This window comes from Epinephelus moara, chromosome 4, assembly GCF_006386435.1.
Source record: "Epinephelus moara isolate mb chromosome 4, YSFRI_EMoa_1.0, whole genome shotgun sequence".
In the NCBI taxonomy this organism is placed as follows: Eukaryota; Metazoa; Chordata; class Actinopteri; order Perciformes; family Serranidae; genus Epinephelus; species Epinephelus moara.
In genome coordinates, this window is record NC_065509.1 from 32,963,045 (window position 1) to 32,985,232 (window position 22,188).

Below are 22,188 nucleotides of genomic sequence, written 5' to 3' on the forward strand. Positions count from 1 at the left end.
GTTTTCTTCATCTCTTGTTCTTGTGTTCCTCTCATCGTCCTGTGTATATGTGAGTGTGTCATAATTACAGCCTGAAACTGGAAGAAACACAGAACCCACCACATTATACTCCTGTCTTCTACCTCTATATTCCAGTGGTAAGCTATTTATGAGGAGGTCTAATCAAGGACATTAAGTGAAAACACCTGCGCAGCTGAGGCATGGGAGAGTAGAGGCTTCAAGTGCTACAAGTCAAAGTATTCATTATGCAGAAAGGACACTTTAAATGTGTGTTTATTAGTGTATTGTTTTTTAAATGCAGCCTTTGTTGCAGCCTTTGTTGGTGGAGCTAATTTTAACTACTGACCATCCTGATCATGTGCACACACGAGCAAACGTACCGTAACATTAAGTGGCTCAAGCAAACACTTTTTCTTTTTTTTGTTTTACAAGCAATGTTTTTAGGAGTTCTAATAATTGACACTACACTGTATAAGAGTGAAGTTATTGAATATTATTTCCCACAAAAAAATCACCCAAATTATGCAAAAGCACATTTTAAATAAAGTGTTGTAACCAAAAGGAGACTATTGATGTGTGAAGTGATTTTGGGGAACCTTCACTGTATAAGAGAAAAGTTACTGAAAGTGTTTTTAGTTAGCTCTGTCTTTTTGGTGTTGCACTTCGTAGACGGTCCCCACACACTCGTCTCACACACTCGTTATTTGTCCAGCTTGGAGTACAGTTTGTTTTGATGAAAATTAAGGTTATGCCTTATTCTCTACCTTATTACGGTTTGAGAGAGACAGTTCGAAGTTCAAATCTGCTAATATCTTTTCAGCTTAACCGAACTGCCCTGAGTTGCGTTCACAAAGGCCAACAGTTGGTTGCAACAGTGTTTGAAAGTGCCAGTTGGCAAAATAAAACTGTATACAGAATACAGAACCATCACATTGGTGTAATGCTACAGGTGCAGTTACAAATGACAGAAATACACCAAGTGCATTGCTTGTAAGCAAGAAGACACCTGACAGAGTTTGTTGACAACTGGAGGCGAGACAAAATTTGATGGAGGCGGCCACCTCGTAATGCTCTGCGCAGGAAAACCATGTGATTACTCTGCGTGATTTTTATGGAAAATCAAAATCTGTAAAGTAAGCCTAACTAAAAACTACAGCCGTCAACTACATGTAGAGTGGAGTAATAAGTCTGATATGTCTTTCTAAAATGGACCAATCTAGTGAAAAACACATATTTGGCAATCTTACTTTTTTTGACAAACTGAAGGAGTACATATTCCTTTACTGCTGCTTCTTCAGCCAATTAAATCACTGGATTATCTAAAAGACGTACAGTCACAAAATTGAAAAAAGGCCTGTTATTCTCAGCTCATGAAAAGTTGACATTCTGGAGAACAGTAATGCTAACATGACAATATACACATAAACTAAAAGTGCTTCAGACACAACTTAAGAAAACAGTTTGACTCTCAACCACTGAGAGCAACAGAAATTCTCTCAACTAAAATGTCTGATCCAGTGTGGTTAAAGCTATACGTCTAAACTTCTCAGCCTCCACTACAGCACTGATCTGAGAGCTTTCTTTTCCCCACGTTCTCCATTTTCCACCAGATCTCGCTGCCTCCCCTAAAGCTGCGACAACACAACCGTTAAATCCCAGAAAGCAGCCCATAAGTACCTTTGTTAATTACATGTGGAAGAATAGGCCTGTTGTGTCCCTGTGTGATAATGGTGCCAGCACAACAGAGGGATTACCTCTGGATAATACGTACGCTGAGCTGACCAATGTGATGAAGGACCATGTAGTGGGAAATAATTAACACAGTTAACTGGTCTGCAGGCCTTTCAGCTAGACGTCAGCGCTGTGTGGTTACTGGCAGGGGATTAATGTCCGGGGTTACTTCACTGCAGCTGTAACCAATATCTGGAGATACTCTGTTGTATTTAAGTTTCATAGATCTGCTCAATGTTTTGCTTGTTACTTTGGGAAAAATGCAAGAAAAGCCACTCATGCTATTCTCTGCTGCTTTTCAAATTATGAACAATAATCAACACAGGATGCACTGTCTACTTTGGCTGCATGTGTAGTCCTGAAATAGTTGTGTCAGAAGTTCACGCTGCAAGTCTTGAGGTTATCGACTTTTGGCTGTTACGAGCTGGAGTTCTGGCTCAGTGTAGACATTTGTTATGCATTTATTGATTTTTTAATATCAAGTTATCAATTTTCTCTACATCACCAAAACCCAAATCACAAATTTGAGTCAAAGGGCTTTACTAGTTGTACAGCATACAACACTTGGAGTACTTGGGCCTCCGATTTGGATGAGTAATAACTCCCAAAATAAACCTTTTACAGGAAGAGTAAGAGAGGGGGGGGTCCCTCTTACAGTATAAGCAGACATGAAAGAAGATGTCATGCGTACAAAACAGTAACAAAACCCAATTTACACTTTCAGAGCCTGGGTCACTGAGCCTTTACAGACTGATTTAACAACTTGAAGTCCAAGAAACACATGCAAAGCCAGATTAACAAGTGAAATCACTGGATGCAAAAATAAGGGTGTGCCATATCATCTCTTTCACGATAGTACTGGTATAATTTCATGATTGTGATACTTGTTGACATATTGACGTCATACCATTTACCCACAACAACAACCAGCATGGCTGAAAGCGAAATTATTACAGACTGCAGTGGTTCCAAAAAGAGAAGCAGCTTCCTGAATGGCGTCCTGAATGTTTTATGAACAGCCCCGGACTCTTTTAGCGACTTACTGCTCAGAGGGAACTCATTCAGCGGCTCCTCCAGTAGCAGCACAGCGTCTCTCCCTCTCCTCTCTCGCTGTGCACACACAGGAGTCAGTGTCGTCAAGTGATTTTTTCATAAACCTTTGGTAATGTAAATCTACGTGACGTTTATAGCTTCACAAAAACCTCCTTATATGTGAATGTGTGATAGTTCTGGTACCATAACAGCCTGTCACAGGTTACAGCGTGATGGTTAGAGGAGAAATGGCAGAGCATAAAGGTCCAGGTGGAAAAAAAAACTCCAACTCAATCATTTAGGATTTTACTAAAAGAAGGTTGAGTTGAGTTATATATATAGATCCCAGGGGACATTTTTTGTATTTGGGAGCTGTTTAAATGTGTAATTTGTGGTAGATTTTATTTTGTTAAACTATTAATATTGTATACAGAATCTGAATCTCACTCTGAGTTACTGTTGTTGTTTACAAACTAAAGAAATGAGAGATCATTTTTATTTCGTTTATACTGAAGATGGCTGAATAGTTTCAGAGGCCTTTCCAATGCTGGAATTCTTTGGGCTGGGTCCGACAATTTATGTAACTATCTGAAATTCAATATTCACACTCACTTCACGCAGAGATTGGTGGCCTATGTTGAGGTGAAAAAGTAATCAGGGTCTTAACAAGCTCTTTTTTCATTCTTTAAACAAACATTTCTGTCACTTTTTCTGTTCCTGCCTCCATGACCACTGGCTTTCACTCCACCTTTGAGTTTGGATGTTCAGAAGAGCTAGAAACACTTTTGCCTTCTTAAGTTGTCGGACAACACATCGCGACAACACAAACTACCTATTTTCTAGTATAGCTCAGCCCTTACAGATTTCTACAATTTTTGCAAACCTTGTAAATCTTGGACATACCATACTAATTTTGTGACTTTAAAAATGTATATGTGTGGCCACACAGTCACAGTCACCAGTGTATACGTCCCCCCCAGAGTTCCCGTCTTGCTGAACCCACCCCCACATCTCTCACAGTCCTCTCACATTCCCCCTGCAGTATGGATTCCACATCGACAGCTGGCACTGCAGAGAAAGACGAGTGCGTTTGTGTCCCCTCATGTGTGGTGGTTTTCAACTTAGTGCCATGTTTTAGTTTTAGTCTTTTGGACTTGCCACAACAAGGGAAACCATCTCTGAACTGTTTCTGCTGCCATCTGTGAGCCTATAAATAAAGAACACTACAGCATTTCCTGCTTTTATAGACAGCGGTGAAAAACAAGGAACAGGCATATTGATCTTTCCTTGAGAATACTGTACTTTTATATTAAATAATGCTATGTTTATATGTGTGTTTATGTGATGTGATTATACATCTACAACCAAAAGACTGGGTACAACATGAGTAAGAGCTCAACAGAACGAGCACAATACATCACAGCTAGAATCTACAGCAACAGCTTACAAAAAGTATTTCCTAAAGCCGTCCGCCTTAACATCCTGCCCCTGATCAGCCTCCACTTCCTGGGGTCAAATGTCATCTGTACGTCTGATAAACAGCCGAGGAGAGAGAGGGTGGCTGACTGTCCACAACATGTCAATCATACCTGTGACTGAGGTCATAATGGTGGTATTTTGGGTTTAGGGTCGTCTTTGTGTTTCTGTCCGTCTGTCTATCACAGGTAATGACATACACACACACACACAGACACATACACACAGCGGCCCTGAGTGCTGCATGCCACACCAGACCCAATCCGACAGACTGAAGCCTAAAGAAAACAAGAGTCTGTGTCTCCTGTCCCAGCGATCACCTTTCAACATCTCATTTGTAACGCCATCAGGAATAACAGCTGGAGACTGTGTGTGTTTACGTGTGTGTGTGTGTGGTAGATGGGGGTTAAAGGGGCTGGGAAGGTTCTGACTGAAGGGTAGACAAGGGAGAGAGAAACCAGCAGAGACAAAGAAAGTGGCAGAGGAATTAAAATGTCAGAGAGCGAGATAAAAAGTGACAGAGAGAACAGACAGATCAGAGAGAGACGATGTGAAGGCAGTGGAGTACAGACAATTAGCTGAGTGACACTCATGGAGACCTCCCTGTGGACAGTTTTTACTTCTTTGCTTTACCTTTAAAAGAAAATAGTTCCTGATGAAACCTGGAACATTGCGTCACTGGAAAACACGATCCAATCTGTCTGCATGGTTTGATACCAGAGGTACAGAGGAAATGTGTTTTCTGTAGGGATGCACCCATTGTGAAAGTCCCACTGCAATCACTAAAATTTACATTCACAACATATTTGGTGTGTGATCACACTGACAGACTTCAGCTATTTCTTTTATCATGCCTCCACTGCCCAGACTCAATCTTATTTGGGTTTATTAGGTGTGTCTGTGTCAATTTAAACATTGTATTAATGTTAACGACTGAAACTCCCACGCCCAATAAAATGCATGCGGTGAACCATAAAAAGCATTCTGCCACAGATGGTGCTTAACGTACCGTAAACATATGTAAAAACGCTTTTTGTGCTTTGCATTTGTGAACTTTATCTGCATTTTCTTGTATAAGTAAGCCATGTTTCACCACAGCAGATACAGAAAACTCTTCTGATATCGTAGTTGTCCATGATTGCTGATGTGAAGACTTCAGGAAATCAAAACTATATTTTAAACAAATTAATCTCTCATAAATAACCCACTGGATTCACAAGACACTGAAAAATCAGTGTTAAAAATGTGCAACAACTGCACATTTAACCCTCAAAACAAAGATTTTCACTCCAGGGGACACTTCAACTCTATGCTCCATTTGGATCGCAACACAAAAATAGAGAAAAAACATAAATCAGCGTCTTCAGTTTGACTGAACGGATTCATGTTCAGTAATTCAGTTTCTAACAAACATGTCAATGAGGTTACTGAACAGAGACAGAGAGGAGATAAAGGAGTGAAAGCAGAGTGTGTGTGTTGTCCTGTGGGGTTCCTGGTGTGTTATTACAGTCTCCTCTGGTGCTGGCATGTGCTTTCTCTGACCCTACCTCTCTCACACAGACCCACGCACACACTCTCCCTGACCCCTCTCCCTGATCCACTGGCTGACCTTCGACCTGCAGTGCTGTAGCGTTGACCAAACATACCCCAACCCCACTGAGACCACAATACAGCACTGTGGCGCCACGACCCACACAATACTGCACTATGTAGGAGAGAGACAGAGAAGCTGGGAGAAGAAAGGGAGTAAGAGACAGAACAGAGAGAGAAACTTCTACGTATGTAAAACGTCACATTACGACAAGAGATGTCCATAAATACAACTACAACACCATGTTTCTGATCTTTGCAACAACAAAGAATCAGGTTAACTGTCATGTTTAATCATTATTTAAGTAAATGAATCAGACCAAGGACACAGTGTGTCATAGATGTGAAGTAACAAACAGTTCTTGTTATGGCGACATTTTTCAGAAAAGTAATGTGCTGTTGAAAAATGTCTCAATTTTATCAGCCTTGCTCTTAAACTTGCAGCAAACAGTGCAACACATAGTTGGAGTTTCGCCACATCTTCAGCTTTGCTTGAGCTCAGTGACTTTGTCTTTACCTGCTGTCATTTTCTCATGAGTGCCCAATGGGTACAGCACATGTGCAACTCTCAACAGAGACGAGAATGAAGCAAGATGGCTCACTCTTTAGTACTTAAGCTTCAGAAAATGTGTGTAATTCATTTTTACCACTTGCCAACCTGAGTTGCTAGATTTACTTCTCTGTGTGGCGGTTTACTTGCCCAATGTTGCAAATGTTGAGCCCTGTACTGTATGCTGTGTTTGCAGTATAACAGTTTCTCTAAATCTTGTGTCAATTTTCCACTTCTCCCAGATTTCCTTTAACTTATTAAAAGTCTTCTACAACAATCAAACTTGTGCTGTGCAGTCAAACACAGTTCAAACACAAAGAATGACTTATTTATTCTAATGGAGGTCCCAAAGATTCCAAACGTACCAACTACATTAGGCTAAATCCTGGGGAAATACGCATAAAATGATGTTCAAGACATAAAAAATATTCTTATTTGCACGAATGGGGCAGCTCTGAGTTTCAATATTTCGCTCATTGTATTATCATAAAGCTTTTTAAGGGGGCAAAGGGTATAGCTGTACGTCAAAGGCCCATTGTTCCTTAACATCTCTTTCTTTGTCTCTCACTATTCTCTCCACAAAGCCTGATCCTGCTACGTTATCTCCTCCTGTTGCTCCTTTCTCTGCTGCACCCCCTCCACAAACACACATCACATCTTCACATCACTGTGACACACCATCAACCCCCACAGAGAGCGTCCAGACAGCCCCATTACCACCCACCATTAGCAAAGTCAAAGCAAACATTGACTTTATCTAAATGTGGGCTAATAGCCTCTAACATTAACAGGCCCTGTAAAAGTGGGGAGAACAGTGGTTGCAGAGACGGGGTGTGGTGGAGAGGCCGCCCCTAAGATCCACATTCAGTCCCCTGCAAATGGGTTCATGACAGTGCTGGCTCATTTCTTTCAGAGTACAAAACACAGACAGTGATACATGCATGTGATGTTTCAACTTTATTCCTAACTAGAATATTGGCTGAAGATCCCACAGAGACATCTCACTCTAGATTATCCATACAAGACATATAACTCTTCTCTTAAATCTAAATTTATAATTTAAATACAAGACTTTTTTTTAAAGTGACAATCTCTGTCTTCTCTTTTCTCTGACAGCCACAGCTCTACTTGTCCAAACAGCCAACAAGACAACATTTGGCCCTGACATTAGGATTTAACAAGAGGAACTGAAAGAGTCATTTGTGCCCTTTGAAGCTTCCCTTTGTCTCTTAATCACCACGTAATTAACAAACACACATGCACTGAATGTTTCTGCTTTTCTCTTATTTGAGAGACAAAGTGATCCCAGTCAGCAAATACAAATAATAAATTGAGCGGCATAATAGAGTCACCTAAAACACACTTACGTTTTTCTTCATTCCGTCTTAAACATTGTCGTTTCCAGATCTAAAACTAGGTGACATTAAATACTGAAGAATATTTACTCATTTCTTTGTCTAATGTTTGAGAAAATGCATTTTTCTAAAACCCTTACATGTGAATGCTGATGGAAATTTCACCCATGTTTAGTAGTGTGGATGCAGCTCTCCCACTGCACACACTGAGGCTGGGAGGCAGATGCCGCCACCACCACACGGCCATATAACGGTTATCAGCATGTCAAATGGTATTTACGATAGTGAGCTGTGACTTGGGACGCATTGCATGTTTAAAAAACAGGACTTGGGGATTTACTGATGTGAGTCTATAGAGTGTGTGTTTACAATGAGGTAAAGTTGTGTGTTTGAAGCATCTGTTTGAGGTTGTTTGCTCTGCGAGGAGTCAAGATGTTCTCCTCCACTCCTCACATCAACAGACAGGGCAGGTTCTTACTAAAACTAACATAATATGTTTCACCATGTAATGTAATAACATGGTTAATCAGTGCTTACTTTAGTTAGCTTTCATTCAGAGTTCAGTGTGTGGGAAAATACACAACAGTGTGGGTGTAGTTTAAACATAAAACAGTGTGATTCATTAAATATTAACCCTTTTTATTTATTGGTGACACATAACTCCTTGTTTGATGGAGGCCTGTGTAACTGAAGCCTGTGCTTTCCATACTGAAATACTCAGGTAGTATACATTTAACACCAGATCTTAATATTCAGTGATTTAGAATTGCATTCTCAGCCCTGCAAGTTGGACACTACTCAGGCTGTGACCATTTAACTTCAAGTTGATCCAGCACGTAAATGATACCAGAGCTTAAATGATTAAATTATTATAGCCGTTGATTACTCATTCGACAGAAAATTAACCTGAAACTATTTTCATAAATGATTAAACACACAATTTTCAGGAAAAAACTCCACTGGTTTAAGCTTCTCAAATATGAGGTGCTGCTTTTATGTTTTATATGATTGCTAACGGGATATTTCTGCGTATTGGTCAGAAAAGAAAGAGACATTTTAAAACGTCAACTCAGACTACATTTTAAACACTTTTCTGACATTTTATCGATCAATTAATAGAGGAAATAATTGACTGATTAATTGACAATGAAACTCATAAGTTGTAGCCCTAAATCATTTACACAATACCCATGATTCTCACACATTTCCATGGACAAAATTTCAAAACCTTTCCGTGACTTTTTAAGGACCCATAATGAAATTTGTTCTTTTTTTTTGCCCCTCTTGCCTGGCGTTTTCAAACATATAAGATTCAAAATCTATTCAAACATAATTTCAGCTAGCTGGCATACACAAACGAAGAGACAGAGCACAGGGAAAAATGAAGTCACATACATGATGGTAATGGAATGTCAAACATCAACGCATATTAGAACTACGTTACGCAGACAGCTACAGAAAATAAAATTGCCATTATGCTACATTACATGGAAGGTTATCCGTGTAAGTTTACTGTAACAACTTTATTACACACACCAAAATACCATGACTTTTCCAAAACATTCAATGATTTTTACTAATTCCATGACATAACCAGGTCTGGAAAATGTGATTGAGAAATTTCATGACTTTTCCAGGTTTTCCATTACCATGAGAATCCCTGATTCCAAAGAAGCTCTAATACTGTCCAAAGACAAGGATTTTTGACCACAAAAGATGGACAAGTCTACTTTTGAGCACAGGGGGAGAATAGTGCTTGTTTTTGCATCTGCCTGTGGCCTTTAAAGGCCCACACACCAAACCGTTATCATAGAATCAGTGGCAAGGAAGGCCAACTGCTGCGCTGCCTCATGTCACCTGTGTCTTGGCCAAAAAGTTGCACTTGAACACACCGAAAAAACTACTGGAAGATTGACAGGACGGATACAAGAAGGAAGAACAATGAACCGTTTCTGCTCAAGAGCTCAATGGCTAATAAAGATCTTACCCAATATAACAAGTTTGTTTCAATTTCACACCCTCTTGACTTACTCGCTTGTTTACCTTCCTCAGTTTTGTTTTTTCTTTTTTGTGCACTGAACTACCAAGAGTGATTTCACTCACCAACAGGCTCATCTGTTTCTGACACCAACTCAGGCTGAAACCGCTAAAAAAAGCCAACAAGGGCCAATAAGGGCCGCCTAGTGCCAACAGTCAGTATGTTTACATTCACAATTAAGTCAAGCTGTGGTTATAGATCGACTACGCCATTTAATTGGACTACTGCACGGGAGGGGAATCAATTTATTGACCGAAGTATGTCAGACTCTGATACCATAGGTGGTGATGTCACTTTTATGTCACAGACCAAACAATCGACAAACAAGTTAGCTACAGTTAGCTAGTGGCAAACAGGTACCATGGTGGACAGCTTTATAGCTCTGTACATTGCATACGTGCCGTGCGCTTAACTTTGTGTACAGATGAGATGCACGCTGGATGTATGTCATTACCTGCGTCTTCTTCTGTTACACATTTAATGCTATTCGACATCCAGGTCAAAAGCCCGAAGTGGAAACTGTGGAGCATGCGCAGAGTGCCTTGGGTAGTTTGGATCCGACTGACTGTATACATGCAGGAGTAATTCGACTCCCAATCACATTATCTTGGTGTGTTAGTCTGACTTTGAGAAACTCAATTTAGTACGTTTCAGTAGGACTAACATGTTACCATGTATTTTAATGTCTGGTTTAAGTCGTACTAATACAATAAATCGATTTTCTCTATCGTCATATAAATGTACTGAGTGCGGGACACAAACTAGGGTGACAGAGTTTCACCAATGGCCGACACTGACCAGCGGCTGACTGGTGGCTTGGTATGTCAGGGCCCTCAAAGGCACCTTTACTTTCCTCTGTCATGTTCATGTGGCTCCCCCCATTCACCTTCCATTACTTCATGTGATTTGAAGTAAAGACAAATATTTTTTTAAGAGTCTGACAGGTCCAATAGATGGTAGAAACGCATCACATTTGTCTAGTGTTTTAAATCTCATGCACTACAATCTCAATAGGGAAAACTGCATCCAGTACTGCGACTGGCACCTCTATTCTGTCTGTTCATCTTTCTATGTAGTTGTCTCTTGTCTACGGAAGTTTAAAGCTCTGCTAGTTATCCATTGCTCGCTCCTCTGATGACTGTGTGCCTCCTCTTCCAGCCCTTTTTACCTCACCGCAATTCTCTCCTACCCATCATTGTTAGTGTTAGCATGCTAATTACATTCCTCAATAATGAGTGTGTGGGACAGGAGGTTGTTAAGTGATTGTGGGCTGTGTGTGTGTGTGTGTGTGTGTGTGTGTGTGTGTGTGTGTGTGTGTGTGTGTGTGTGCCTACATGCGTTAAGTCATTTTTATGGGTAAGGTCTCCTAGTTGTATACGTTTTCAGCATCTGTGTATGCGGTTGTTTACACTATCTACAGTGATGACGCTCTCTTGTCTTTCTCTGTTGCTGCATGTGCATCTCTGTGTTTGGCAGCTCAGTACAGTGAAGATGCATTTTTAATGTGTTTGTGGCTCTTTACACTTGGTATAACAACAAATGAACCCTCTCATCTCTGTGTCTGTTTCCTCTCCCACCCTCTGGGCGATGGGTGGTCTATACGGCGCGGTCACCCGGAAAACATTAAATTGTTTAGACAAAACTTTGCATCAGGAAACGATGTACATAACCCACAGTCATCATCTAATTTCTTGGTGTATCTTTTCTTTCTTTGAATCTGCTTCAAAAGGACTGGGGTAGAAGATGTAGACAAGACAAGACTGTAATGTGGTGATGCACAGTGTAGGTCATTTCAACACAAAATATCGCAGGTTTAAGCAAAGACAAAAATGAAAATCCGTGCTGGAGTAACTTCAATAATCATATTATCATTATCCTCTCTGCCCTGCTCCAGTTGTTTGACCGTGAAGCGTTTAACAGCTGGCTTACGTAAATACCATCTGACATGCTGATAACCATCTGACATACACGTGGCAATTCACATCACATGCACTGTTAATGTGTGTGTCTGTGTGTGCACGCGGAGGCAAGCAGAAGCACAGACATGCACTCACCATTAAACAAACGCTTGATCTGTTCAGCGCATTCCAAATGTCTAACGTTTTTGGTATTCTCCTCCTCACCTGCCACCTGCCTCATCATCAGCCCCGAGAGAGCTACAGAGCTGACAGTTTACAGAAGATTTTCCATTGAAGATAAAGTCCCCTTTTCAAAGTGCAACATCTGCTCTTCTTAAACGGGTCTCTCTTTAAGATTGATAAATGCTGGAGAAGAATGGTCTCAAAGGATGCTGTAACTCTTGTACTTGTGGCCGCAGCGGAAGTATTACAGTGGAATAATTTTATCTACATTTGATCAGGAGGAAAAATACATTACCACCCAACAAAATGGACTTTTGCTTTTAAAGAGAAACTCTGGTATTTTTCAACTTGAACCCTATTTTCCTATGTTTGTGTGTCCAAATGACCTGTGGGAACAATTTTTGAGATTGGTCCAGTTTTGAGAGAGAGTGCTGCAGCCAACAGCGATGAAACAGGCTGCAATGTCACCACTCAGGGCAGGTGCACTCCGTCAATTCACGTCAACTGGAAGTGCTTGTTTTTGCCACTGACAGGCTCAGAATGTTATTATGAGTGTCTTATAACATTGCAGAAAGGACCCTACAGAAATATGAAATGTTTTCCTACCTTTAAATTCGTACTAATGGGAAGTCTCGTTCTGAAAAGTGCCTTATTGGCTGGAAACGCTTGAAAGAGTCAGAGAGAGGAGTGCTGGCAATAGTTTGTTGTGTTGGAGTGCAGAAAGGGTATCTCACTTTTAGCAGAATGCTTTCAATGTAATGGTGGAACATTAAACTGATTTTGACAATGGGAACCATTGTACCAGACCTTCCTGCCTGGTACGGTCACCTTAACTGTACATCCAAGAATAAGCTTTCTAGGATTGTGACAATGGCAAGTAAAATAGTTGGCAAGCCACAAAAGCCCTTGACCCAACTCTTTACAGACCGGGCGGGAAAGAACGCAAGGAGTATCTTAGTTCTCACGCTCTCTTTAGCCAGTCTGAACTCTTGAGGTCCGGGAGGCGCTATAGAGTCCCTCTGGCAACCAAAAATTTATTTAAGAAGTCCTTCATCCCAAGTGCCATCATTATCCTTAACTCAATAACATGACTGATGAGCATTTCACAATGTTGTCCTTTGTGTTTGGTGCGTCAAAGACAAATTTCCACCCATGGTGGACAATAAAGATATATTCTATTCTATTCTAAAAAAAAGAGTCTGTGAGATTTCGGAATGAGGCTTCTTCTTTGGCAAGACTTTGGCATAAAGCGGAATGAAAAAAGCAAAAATTACAGAAGAACGTTTAATTTCTCTGTAGAGTCCTTTCATTAATGTTATAAGACACTCACAAGAACAATCTGAGCCTGTTAGTGGCAAATTACACTTGCCTGCTTATACATGGTATTACCATGTGCTTGGGTGACCCAATCACAAGTGGACAACGCTACATAAAATAAATACATATCTTTTGTAGTATAAATGCTAATGCATCCCAATACATCCCCAAAAAGGACCACGTCATTAAGGACATGGAGGTTTTTGGTGAGAGCACACTAACACTTTATAACCTACCCATTTCACGGCGAGTTAAATGAAGTATTTCGTGACCGTCCATCAGTTTGCCATATCTCCAAATGTACCGACACAACCACTAATGTGACTAGCAAACATGCTAGCAAGAGTGTGGACATAATGACTGTATGTGGGGCCCTTTTCCCTTTTGACCTTCTGGTGTAAGAGATGTAGGCAGTAACAAAAATCTGAGCACGTGGTCAGCAATGGACGCATAATAGACACAGGTTTGAATGGCAATGTGTCTCGGCTGTCCACCTGTGTTCCGATGACCGCAACATATGTTAATACCAGGTATAAAAAGGCTCTTAGGCCTCATAAACTGACAGGGCACACCTGGCCCAAGTGGTTACACTACAGCCTGTTTCGCTGTCGGCTGCAGCCCTCTAAATCAACATTGGACCAATTTCAAAAATTGTTGTTTGAGTCACTTCAGCACAAAAAAATGGGAAAATAGGGTCTGAAAAATACTGCAATTCCCCCTCAAAGGAATAGTTCAACATTTTGGGAAATACGCCTTTTTACTTTCTTGACACAGAGTTAGATGAGAAGATTGAGAAGAAAGTGAAAAAGCCTATTTCCTAAGATGTGAGACAATTCTTTTAACAGTGTATAAAGTATTTTATGAAGGATCTTTCCTTTCCACTGTTCACACTTGAGCTTAACTCTGTCTGGAGCTGCAGGTAGCCTAGAATGCACTGGCCTCCTACTCCTAGTCTTTGACCCCTGTATTCAACCTCAGTGTTGTTCAGCTAACACGGGAGAATGCTAATCTCTCAGCTGCTCAGTCTCATGCTCAGCTACACAAACACACACACACACACACATGCACACAGTGGCCCAGACACTGGTTCAAACAGCGTGGTTGTGTAAGCCTCTGGAGTGCAGTTTATGTGACTCTACATCTGCTGTAATAAGAGGCATAAATATTGTGTCTTTATCTCTCTGTCTCTATCTCTCGGCTTATCTTTGTCTGCCTCCTGCTCTCACTCTTTAAATACTTTTCTTTTCTTTTCTTTTCTCTCTTCACCTGTATCTGTATCTCTTCCACTCTTTCTTTCTTGTTCCAGCCCTCCATCTCCTAATTTCTCTCTTTATCTCTGCGTGTTGCAGCAGTCCAGCAAAGCTCTTAGCTGTTTCACTGTTTCTGCTTCCATTTGCCAATCTGTGATCACAGTGGAAAACAGCCTTCAGTGCCATCTGATGCTCAGCCCTGACCAACTCCAAGGACACCCAGGAAAAAGTAACTACCAGAAACAGTCTTTAAAACTATTTGGCCTTGCTAGTATCTATTCATTTATCATTAAATGAATCATTTTGTTCTCTTTTTTCAATACATACAGCCATTTCTTTAACACAATAAGCCATACTGTATTTTGCAGAGCGGTTATAAGACACAACTTCCTGGGTTTGTACAATAGCAGCCTCACATTTACTGTAACTGAACCTTGTGTGCAAAGGGGACTGCCCAGAAAGATGAGGCCACAAAAGAGTTAATGTTTTCAATTTTAAATCATGTCGCAATGTGTCTTATGATATCTTGCTTTTTATTGTTCATTGTTTAGACAGTTGCCCTGAGTAACCCACCTCCGGTATGCATATATCTCTGGAACGTCTCAGTAGTCACCAAGTCACTAATAAAAATGCTTCTTTACGTCATTTGAGTGCAGTGAGGGCGGACTGTGAAAAAAAAAGAAGAAGCTTTTCCACAAATATTTCTATTAAATTAGTCAACTGTTTTATATAATTTTGTACTTCAGCTCTTACTTTTCATTACCTATTTAATGTACTGAATTGCTCTGAATTAATTCTTTATTTTGCAGCATGGTTGCAAATGGTCAAATACAGTTAGAGTAAGTGATCCAGTGAATGCCTGAACTGTCACTATGATATTTTCTGCCTTAGTTTTGATTTATTTAAGTAGTAAAGTGTCCTCTTGTCTGCAGAGTCCCACCTGGCCCAAACCCTGCTGAAGGACTGGGACAGTTACTTCCCATATATCCATATAAGGCTGTCTTCTATGGATCCTTAATGTAAAGAATTTAAGATACGCTCATTTTTCAGCTATGGTGGAATACTGCAAACTCAATATGGAAAGATTCTGTTTGGTTCCTCAACACCCATTGTCCAGGTGCCACTGGTCAAAGCCCTTTGAACAAGTGTGTTCTGAGTTTGTCACACCACAGAAAAATGTGTAATTAACTACCCAGCCAAATATGAATGTTTAAAAAAAATCACCAAGGATATAAAAATAGGTTTCAAAATCATGAAAAAAAGCAGTGCTCTCTGCCGTGAGACGTTGGCAGCATGTCCACTGAAGGCCCTTAAATGAAGAACAAGCTTCTGCGAAGCAACAGATAGTTAGCAGCTAGCTTACTCAGTTGCACACACAGTCTAAGGTAGCACAGCATACATACCCTGTGCCGAATAATGAGTGTCATCCCACAGTAACAGACTCTCGTTCAGTAGCTAACAGCAGCTAACATTAGCACAAAGCGCACAGCCACAGCAGGGAACAGTAACTGCCAGCAGGTCAGATAGTCAATTCTGGCTGAAAGGTGCATTCATGACGGCTATTTTGCTCGTGTTCATATGATTGTGGTATTTAACAAAGATGTCCATTCATGTATTTATTAGACTGAAAGCGCAAAGAGAGCTTCTGGAACGTCGCAAACTCGCCGCTAACACAGAGGATGAACGAAACAACACCGATGCTATGTGCTCTAACGTTAGCCTTGACATAGTGGGCGAGGGGTTATGTTACGGATGGCTCCAGTGAGTCATCAAGCCTAGATTTCAGGCCGCCCCAAAAAAATCACAGGCACACAACCTGGAAAAAACAGTGTTTTCTAACATGTATAATGTGTTTAGAAAGAAATCACTGATTTTGCTTTACCCGGATCTTAAAGGCCCAATGAAACTGCATTTTGAGAGTATCTAGCTTCAATATTGTAACATATTCCTGAGTGAAAATTGAAAGGCAGGTTGGATATAAAAAGGAATTTGATTTTATCTTTAAAAAGTGGAACTGCAATCTGGAACCGTCACAGATACCACTCTCCTCAAGTGAATAAATTCTATCCAGCAGCGCGTAACTACAGTAGGAGAACGTAAGTTTTGAAATGGCGAACACCAAAAGACACACCGATGTAGCATGCTGTCGCTAGCTAACTGCTTAATCTTTGCTCTGTGCAGATAAAAGTTGCAGATGGATTGATGAGTGGATGCCATGATATTATTGCTTGAAACTGGTCGGTACTATCTTGCACAAGCACGCCATATTTTGTTTTACAGGGAGAAAACATGATTGGATTTTGATATAAGATGTATTTTTTAATCTTTTTTTGGTATACATTGTTAAATGGGTGCACAATGTGACTGGGGACGTGATCTAAGGGGGTTGAAAAGGCATTTTAAATTTAATCTTTACCCCTTTTCTGAACAGGAAAGCAACAAAGTGGCCAATGATGGCTCAATGGTTGTACTTGGCAACCTACACTACAACTGTTTCACCAGGATCTCACACGTCTTTGTGTAACTATTGTGGCCAAAAGTGACTGTATCAGGCCTTCGATTTTCTAAACAACTGCAATATAATGTCTCTCATTTTGTTTGAGATTTTTCAAGAAACAGCTGCAACGTTTAAAAAGTGCAACACCATGAGTAACTTGCAGCAGTTTGGTGGAGGTCATGGTGGAAAATAAAAGGCCTAGGTGTGAGCTGACTGAGAAGACAATTTCACGACAAATCAAGTTACGTTGGCAAAAACGTACCTACAAGCACATTGGACTACAGAAATCAAAAACGGATTTGGCTTGACCTTGGCACTTAACATTATCCTAATTTAGACTGTTATTTTTTTGTGGAAAATTATCCAGGAATTAGACAGGACTGTGAGTAAATCTTGGGAAACATTCAAAGATCGTAAATTAAAACAATTTGTTCCTGCTTTTTTTGTCCATGCTCCAGACAATTCTTCTGTTGTGGTAAACACTACCTTAAGATGAGATACAGAGGCCAGATGACATGCTTCATTACTCAAGCTCAAAACCACAAATTCACAATTACATGGTATGAACCTCAGACCACAAGGCCACCAGAACCCAGCATCCCTCTCATCACACACTCTACAATACTCTGTAGATGTCTTTCAGCTGCCTCTTCAGAATTCTTTTGTCAGTGTTAACAAAATAAATAACAAAAAATGACAGTAATTACTTTCTTTAAAAAATGGGTTGCATATAAATAAACTTCCTGCCTACTTCTGACCTAAAATGAAACCTAACACTTTACCATTTTTCTTGTTTAATCAAGAAAGATTTGTCAGGCAACTCAAGTCTCATCCATCACAAGATAAGGGAGAGGTTCAGCTTCTAATAGGTTCCTATAATGGCATTTTGTCCCCTCTGTCCTCTTCATGCTCTCCTGCCCTCTCCCTCACATCCCCTCCTGTAATCTGTTTCCTTCCCTCGTCCATTATTCTGTATATCTTCCTCACTCCTTCCCCCTAGTTCCTTTTCTCCTTTCCCATCTTTCCTTCTCTCTTTTATCATCCAGTCTTCCTATGTCCTGAGGCCCTCCTTTTCTCTCCTTCACCCTCTTCTCTCTCCTCTTCCCTGCCTTCTGTCCCTCTCTGCTGCCTGCCCTGGTTTCATTGACAGACTGCAGGCGGTAAAGGGGGGAGGAAATGCTGTAGCATTGCACAGCAAACATCCCTAATAGGCTAATCTAATCTCATCTCTTTGCGGTCTATGGGCCTGTGTTTACTTTCGGCCCTGTGTCTGCACGCTGGCTCGGCTTCGCCTCGCTGAATGCAGCTTTGTTCCCGCTGAAAACTCATCATCGGTGTGATCTCTGGAACGGGCGCCAACTCCGCGACCGTCTGCCCATAATGCCTGCAGGCTGGGGATCGTTCTCATCTATGACCAGCGTCTGTGGCTGTTGTTGTTTGGTTTTGATTTTGTTTAATTTCATTGGAAGAAACAAGGTGGCGTGCCAAGTACTGAGGGTGCTACTCCGTGTCTGACCCTGACCACCAATCTCCCTGTGGGGCTGTTCAACTTGGATTTTGAGCTGAAATACTACATGTTATACGACAGCCAACAAGGTAGTATCTTTGTTAAACAACCAGCAGGTAAAAAAAAACACACACTACAAGTCTGGAACTCCAGGGCGAGTGCAAGTATACCTGACAGTAACTGAATAACCAGTCAAAGTCAAAGGTTCACTGACTATCTACACAGCGAAAGCACTCTTTAAGTAAAGTTCACACAAGGACAAGTGTCTGCAGATATCCCAGAAACGGAGCAAATGTATCAGTGCAGAATGAGCCAATGAGGGACAACAAACATGTTTGCAGAGCACACAACTTAAGTACTTCCAGGAACAGCGGATAGAAAAGGCGAAAAAGATGGAGGATTGGGTTCATTCCTGCAACTACTACTGTCTTACCATCATATTTTTGACTTGAATAAGATTGTCTGACACCAAAGTCAAGCACATAAAATTAAAGACAATGACTGTCCAGGTTACTTAATATCGAAGTCTATGGTATAGGCTTGAAAATCATCCGAGGCACTCTGACTGTAAGTAACAATACTTCATTAATACAAAGGATTTTTTGCCTTAGATGCTTTTTAGACTGCCAACCTATACCCATGGACTTCCACATTAAATAAGGTAGACAGTCATTGTTTTTGTCATGCAAATCCTACTGAGGTTGGAGCAGCAGCATGACAGCAAGAATGCAGAAATAAAAATTTCACTACAGTAGGTGAACCATTGGAAAGTACTGCCACATATGTAGTGATGTCAGCTGCAGTGATTAATCTTACTGCTGGTATTGATGACTGTAACACTCCAAGCTTCCAGTGCTTCTCAGAATGTATTACTCACCCCTGGCAGCAGTGGACATCAGGAACACCTCCAGCAACAGACAGACCCACAGAAGCTCCATTTAGGTTTAATTTTCTGGAAGAATTTCAGCCTGTTTGATCTGAAACAAAATGAAAGGGGAAAAAATGAAGTTGCTTGTTGAAGGATAAGGTGTTATATGTATATCTAGGAGACAATGACAATTTTTTTTTCCCCGCTTGAAGGTGCATTTTAATCTTTCAGATGCCATCTCTGAATATAAATCATCAATTTATCAAAACTGCTGTAACGTCCACCAACAGGCTCTGATTTATTCCACAAAATTCACCAGCCACATCAGTATTTCACCATCTGACGGGCCGTTTTTGATTAATTGCAACCAAAATAGCTGCTAGCGCAAAGGAATTAAGACGTAATTTACTACCAATTGGCTGACAGCTGGTGAGATCTGTGAAAACCTGACCTCGGATTTCACACGAGGAATAACTTGATAGAAAACAATGAAGTTGTTCCTTAATAAAATAAAGTATGAATGTAAAAGTCTCTAGTTTCTCTGAATCTGAGAGACCCTTTAATTCCTTTGCAGATGTTTAAAAGCCTACAAGGCAGACGTTAGATAGATACATGCACTCACTTCCAAAATGTTCTTCTATTCAGTGTACTCTGTCTGCTTTACCATATTTGGCTCTACAAAAGTCAGAATAAAGTAAGGTGTTCATCACCGGCTGGACACCGCGATAAATCTGTCCTAATGCTATCGCACGGGAGCAGAGATTTTCCGGGAGTCAGACTATTTTCCTCGCAGATTTATTCCGTCCACCTGTCCATATGTCTCTCCTTACAGTGGTTTTAATCTTTCCGCCACATAAATTCTGCCCTGAACCCTCTGAGATCTTATTTCAATACTTCACATGCTGTATCTTTGATCAGCATCTGTCAAACCTCAGCGTCTCACCAGAAACTTCTTAAAAGTGCATTGTAATTGATTTGATTTGTGGTGAGCGAGAGTAGATTTTCAACCTTCGAAAGTCACATTTGTTATATGAGTGAGTGTCTTACTGAGAGAACAATCTTTATTCCCTAAAGTTACGATAAATATCCTACAAAGCTGCTGTACGTGGCTATAAATTTAAGGAGTAAAAGTGTCTTTATGGAGGAGGACAGCATCCAAACTGTCATTGTTTGCATTATGATGATCCCAAACTGGATGTCTGATGAATTTGTTTATCACCTGTTTTAAAATCAATCATTTACATGCCGATTAAGTAAAAAAAACTAAATTATAAACCCTGTTTTCTTGCTTTCATGCAGTATGACACGTTCACCCTCCCATAATAAACAATATCTAACTATGTGAATGTGTTGTCTATAGCTGTAACCACTTTATACATTTGGTTTAAGTTAACCTTGCAAGAGCTGAAACATGCTATAACTGTTTCACACAGATGTGGCAAAACTTAACTTACAATTTCTGTACATCTATGTTGTTGAAAAGTGTATAAGAACATGACATAAATTTGACTCTAAATCAAACAATCTAAACTTAATCAGGGCAAAACAAACTCAGTACACTGATAGGAAAAGAAACATAATGAAAAGGGATAAAGGAGGTAATGCAAGTTCACTTTAAACTCACTCTAAGTGTGACAGACAAGCATTAAGACCCTGTGGGTGCATTATATAAATAATACACTGACTTTAGGGTTATTAATAAAGTTGGACTTACTGTAAAAAGTGATGAGATATCCACAGTCTGTTACCCTCTGATGACCTGCAGGTATACCATGCCTTTCTCCCAGAAAGAGTCCTTAAATGATTTTAAGATTACGATAACTTAATCCGTGATTCAAGCAGAGAATAATTCACAAACGCAAAGGGACGCGTCTGTCACCGGGACTCCAACTCGCTGTGAAGACTTTACCAAAGTGCACAAAGTCTTCTGTGACTAAACGAGCAAAAAATATGAGAGTAAAAGCATATAAAAAATCTCCAATGCACAGTCTAAGGTCAAACACGTGAGGCTGTAGTATTTCTGAATGACAGTCCGCATGTAAAACGCTCGAGGCAGACCGCTCACACAACCGGGAGAAGAAAGACAGTAAAAAAGAGGAGAAACTTTTATCTACATTTTCCGCCTGTTTGCGTTTCTAGTCACACACTTATCTGCAGAATGAAAACCTGAGTGCTGTATCCACATTGCCTCCAGCAGCGGCACAGGCACACCGTCCAGATTTCAGCCGCAGGCGAGAAAACAAACTGCGTCGACTGACTGTCCGACTACGGAACTTTCAGCCAATCAGAGGGCAGGCCAATCAGAGAGCGGGCCAATCAGGGAGCAGGAACGTGCGGGACAAATTTGGAGCGGTTTAGGGGGAAACGGAGGGGACATTAATTTCATTTAATCATTAATTATTAACAGATATGGTGCACGAAGTGGGATTTCCATTCTTAATTAGCTGCTATATTATCATCATTATTATTAGTAGTAGTAGTAGTTGTAGAAGAAGAAGAGGAAGAAGAAGAAGTGGTAGTAGTAATAGTAAATAAGCAACTATATATTTGTTTTATTTATATGTAAGACTTTTTAGAATAGCGATTGCTCTCTCTGTTTTCTATTGTATTGTATTGTATTCATGAAGTCCTCTGCATGTACAGTATTTGCACTGCTTTGCTCTGTGGTCCCTGAGAACTCACTCCAAGTCACATTACGGACCAACGCCGCCACCTCATGGCACTTGGACGTTATTACAGCAATATGCTTAAAGAAGATGAAGCTGGCACATTGGCTGAATCCAAATGTCCTCCCTCTAAACTTGCGGACTGAGCCGTCGAGGACTTTAGTTATACTTAATGTGATGTATTTACTGGCATCACATCAGAGACTGCAAGCAACTGATGGACAGCCCTC

The 22,188-nt window shown here is 40.5% G+C and overlaps 1 protein-coding gene across 1 annotated transcript in view; it reads right to left on the bottom strand.

The window, feature by feature from the left end:
• Positions 1-21,531, bottom strand: part of fgfrl1a (fibroblast growth factor receptor like 1a) — a 100,646-nt gene extending 79,115 nt beyond the window's left edge. Inside the window, exons 1-2 of the mRNA XM_050042065.1 lie at positions 21,007-21,531; positions 19,302-19,401 (exon numbers count right to left, since the gene is read on the bottom strand). Of these exons, the coding sequence (XP_049898022.1) occupies positions 19,302-19,362 (61 nt within the window). The 5' untranslated portion in view covers positions 19,363-19,401; positions 21,007-21,531. The remainder of the gene's footprint in view (positions 1-19,301; positions 19,402-21,006) is intronic.
• Between the last annotated feature and the right edge of the window lie 657 nt (positions 21,532-22,188).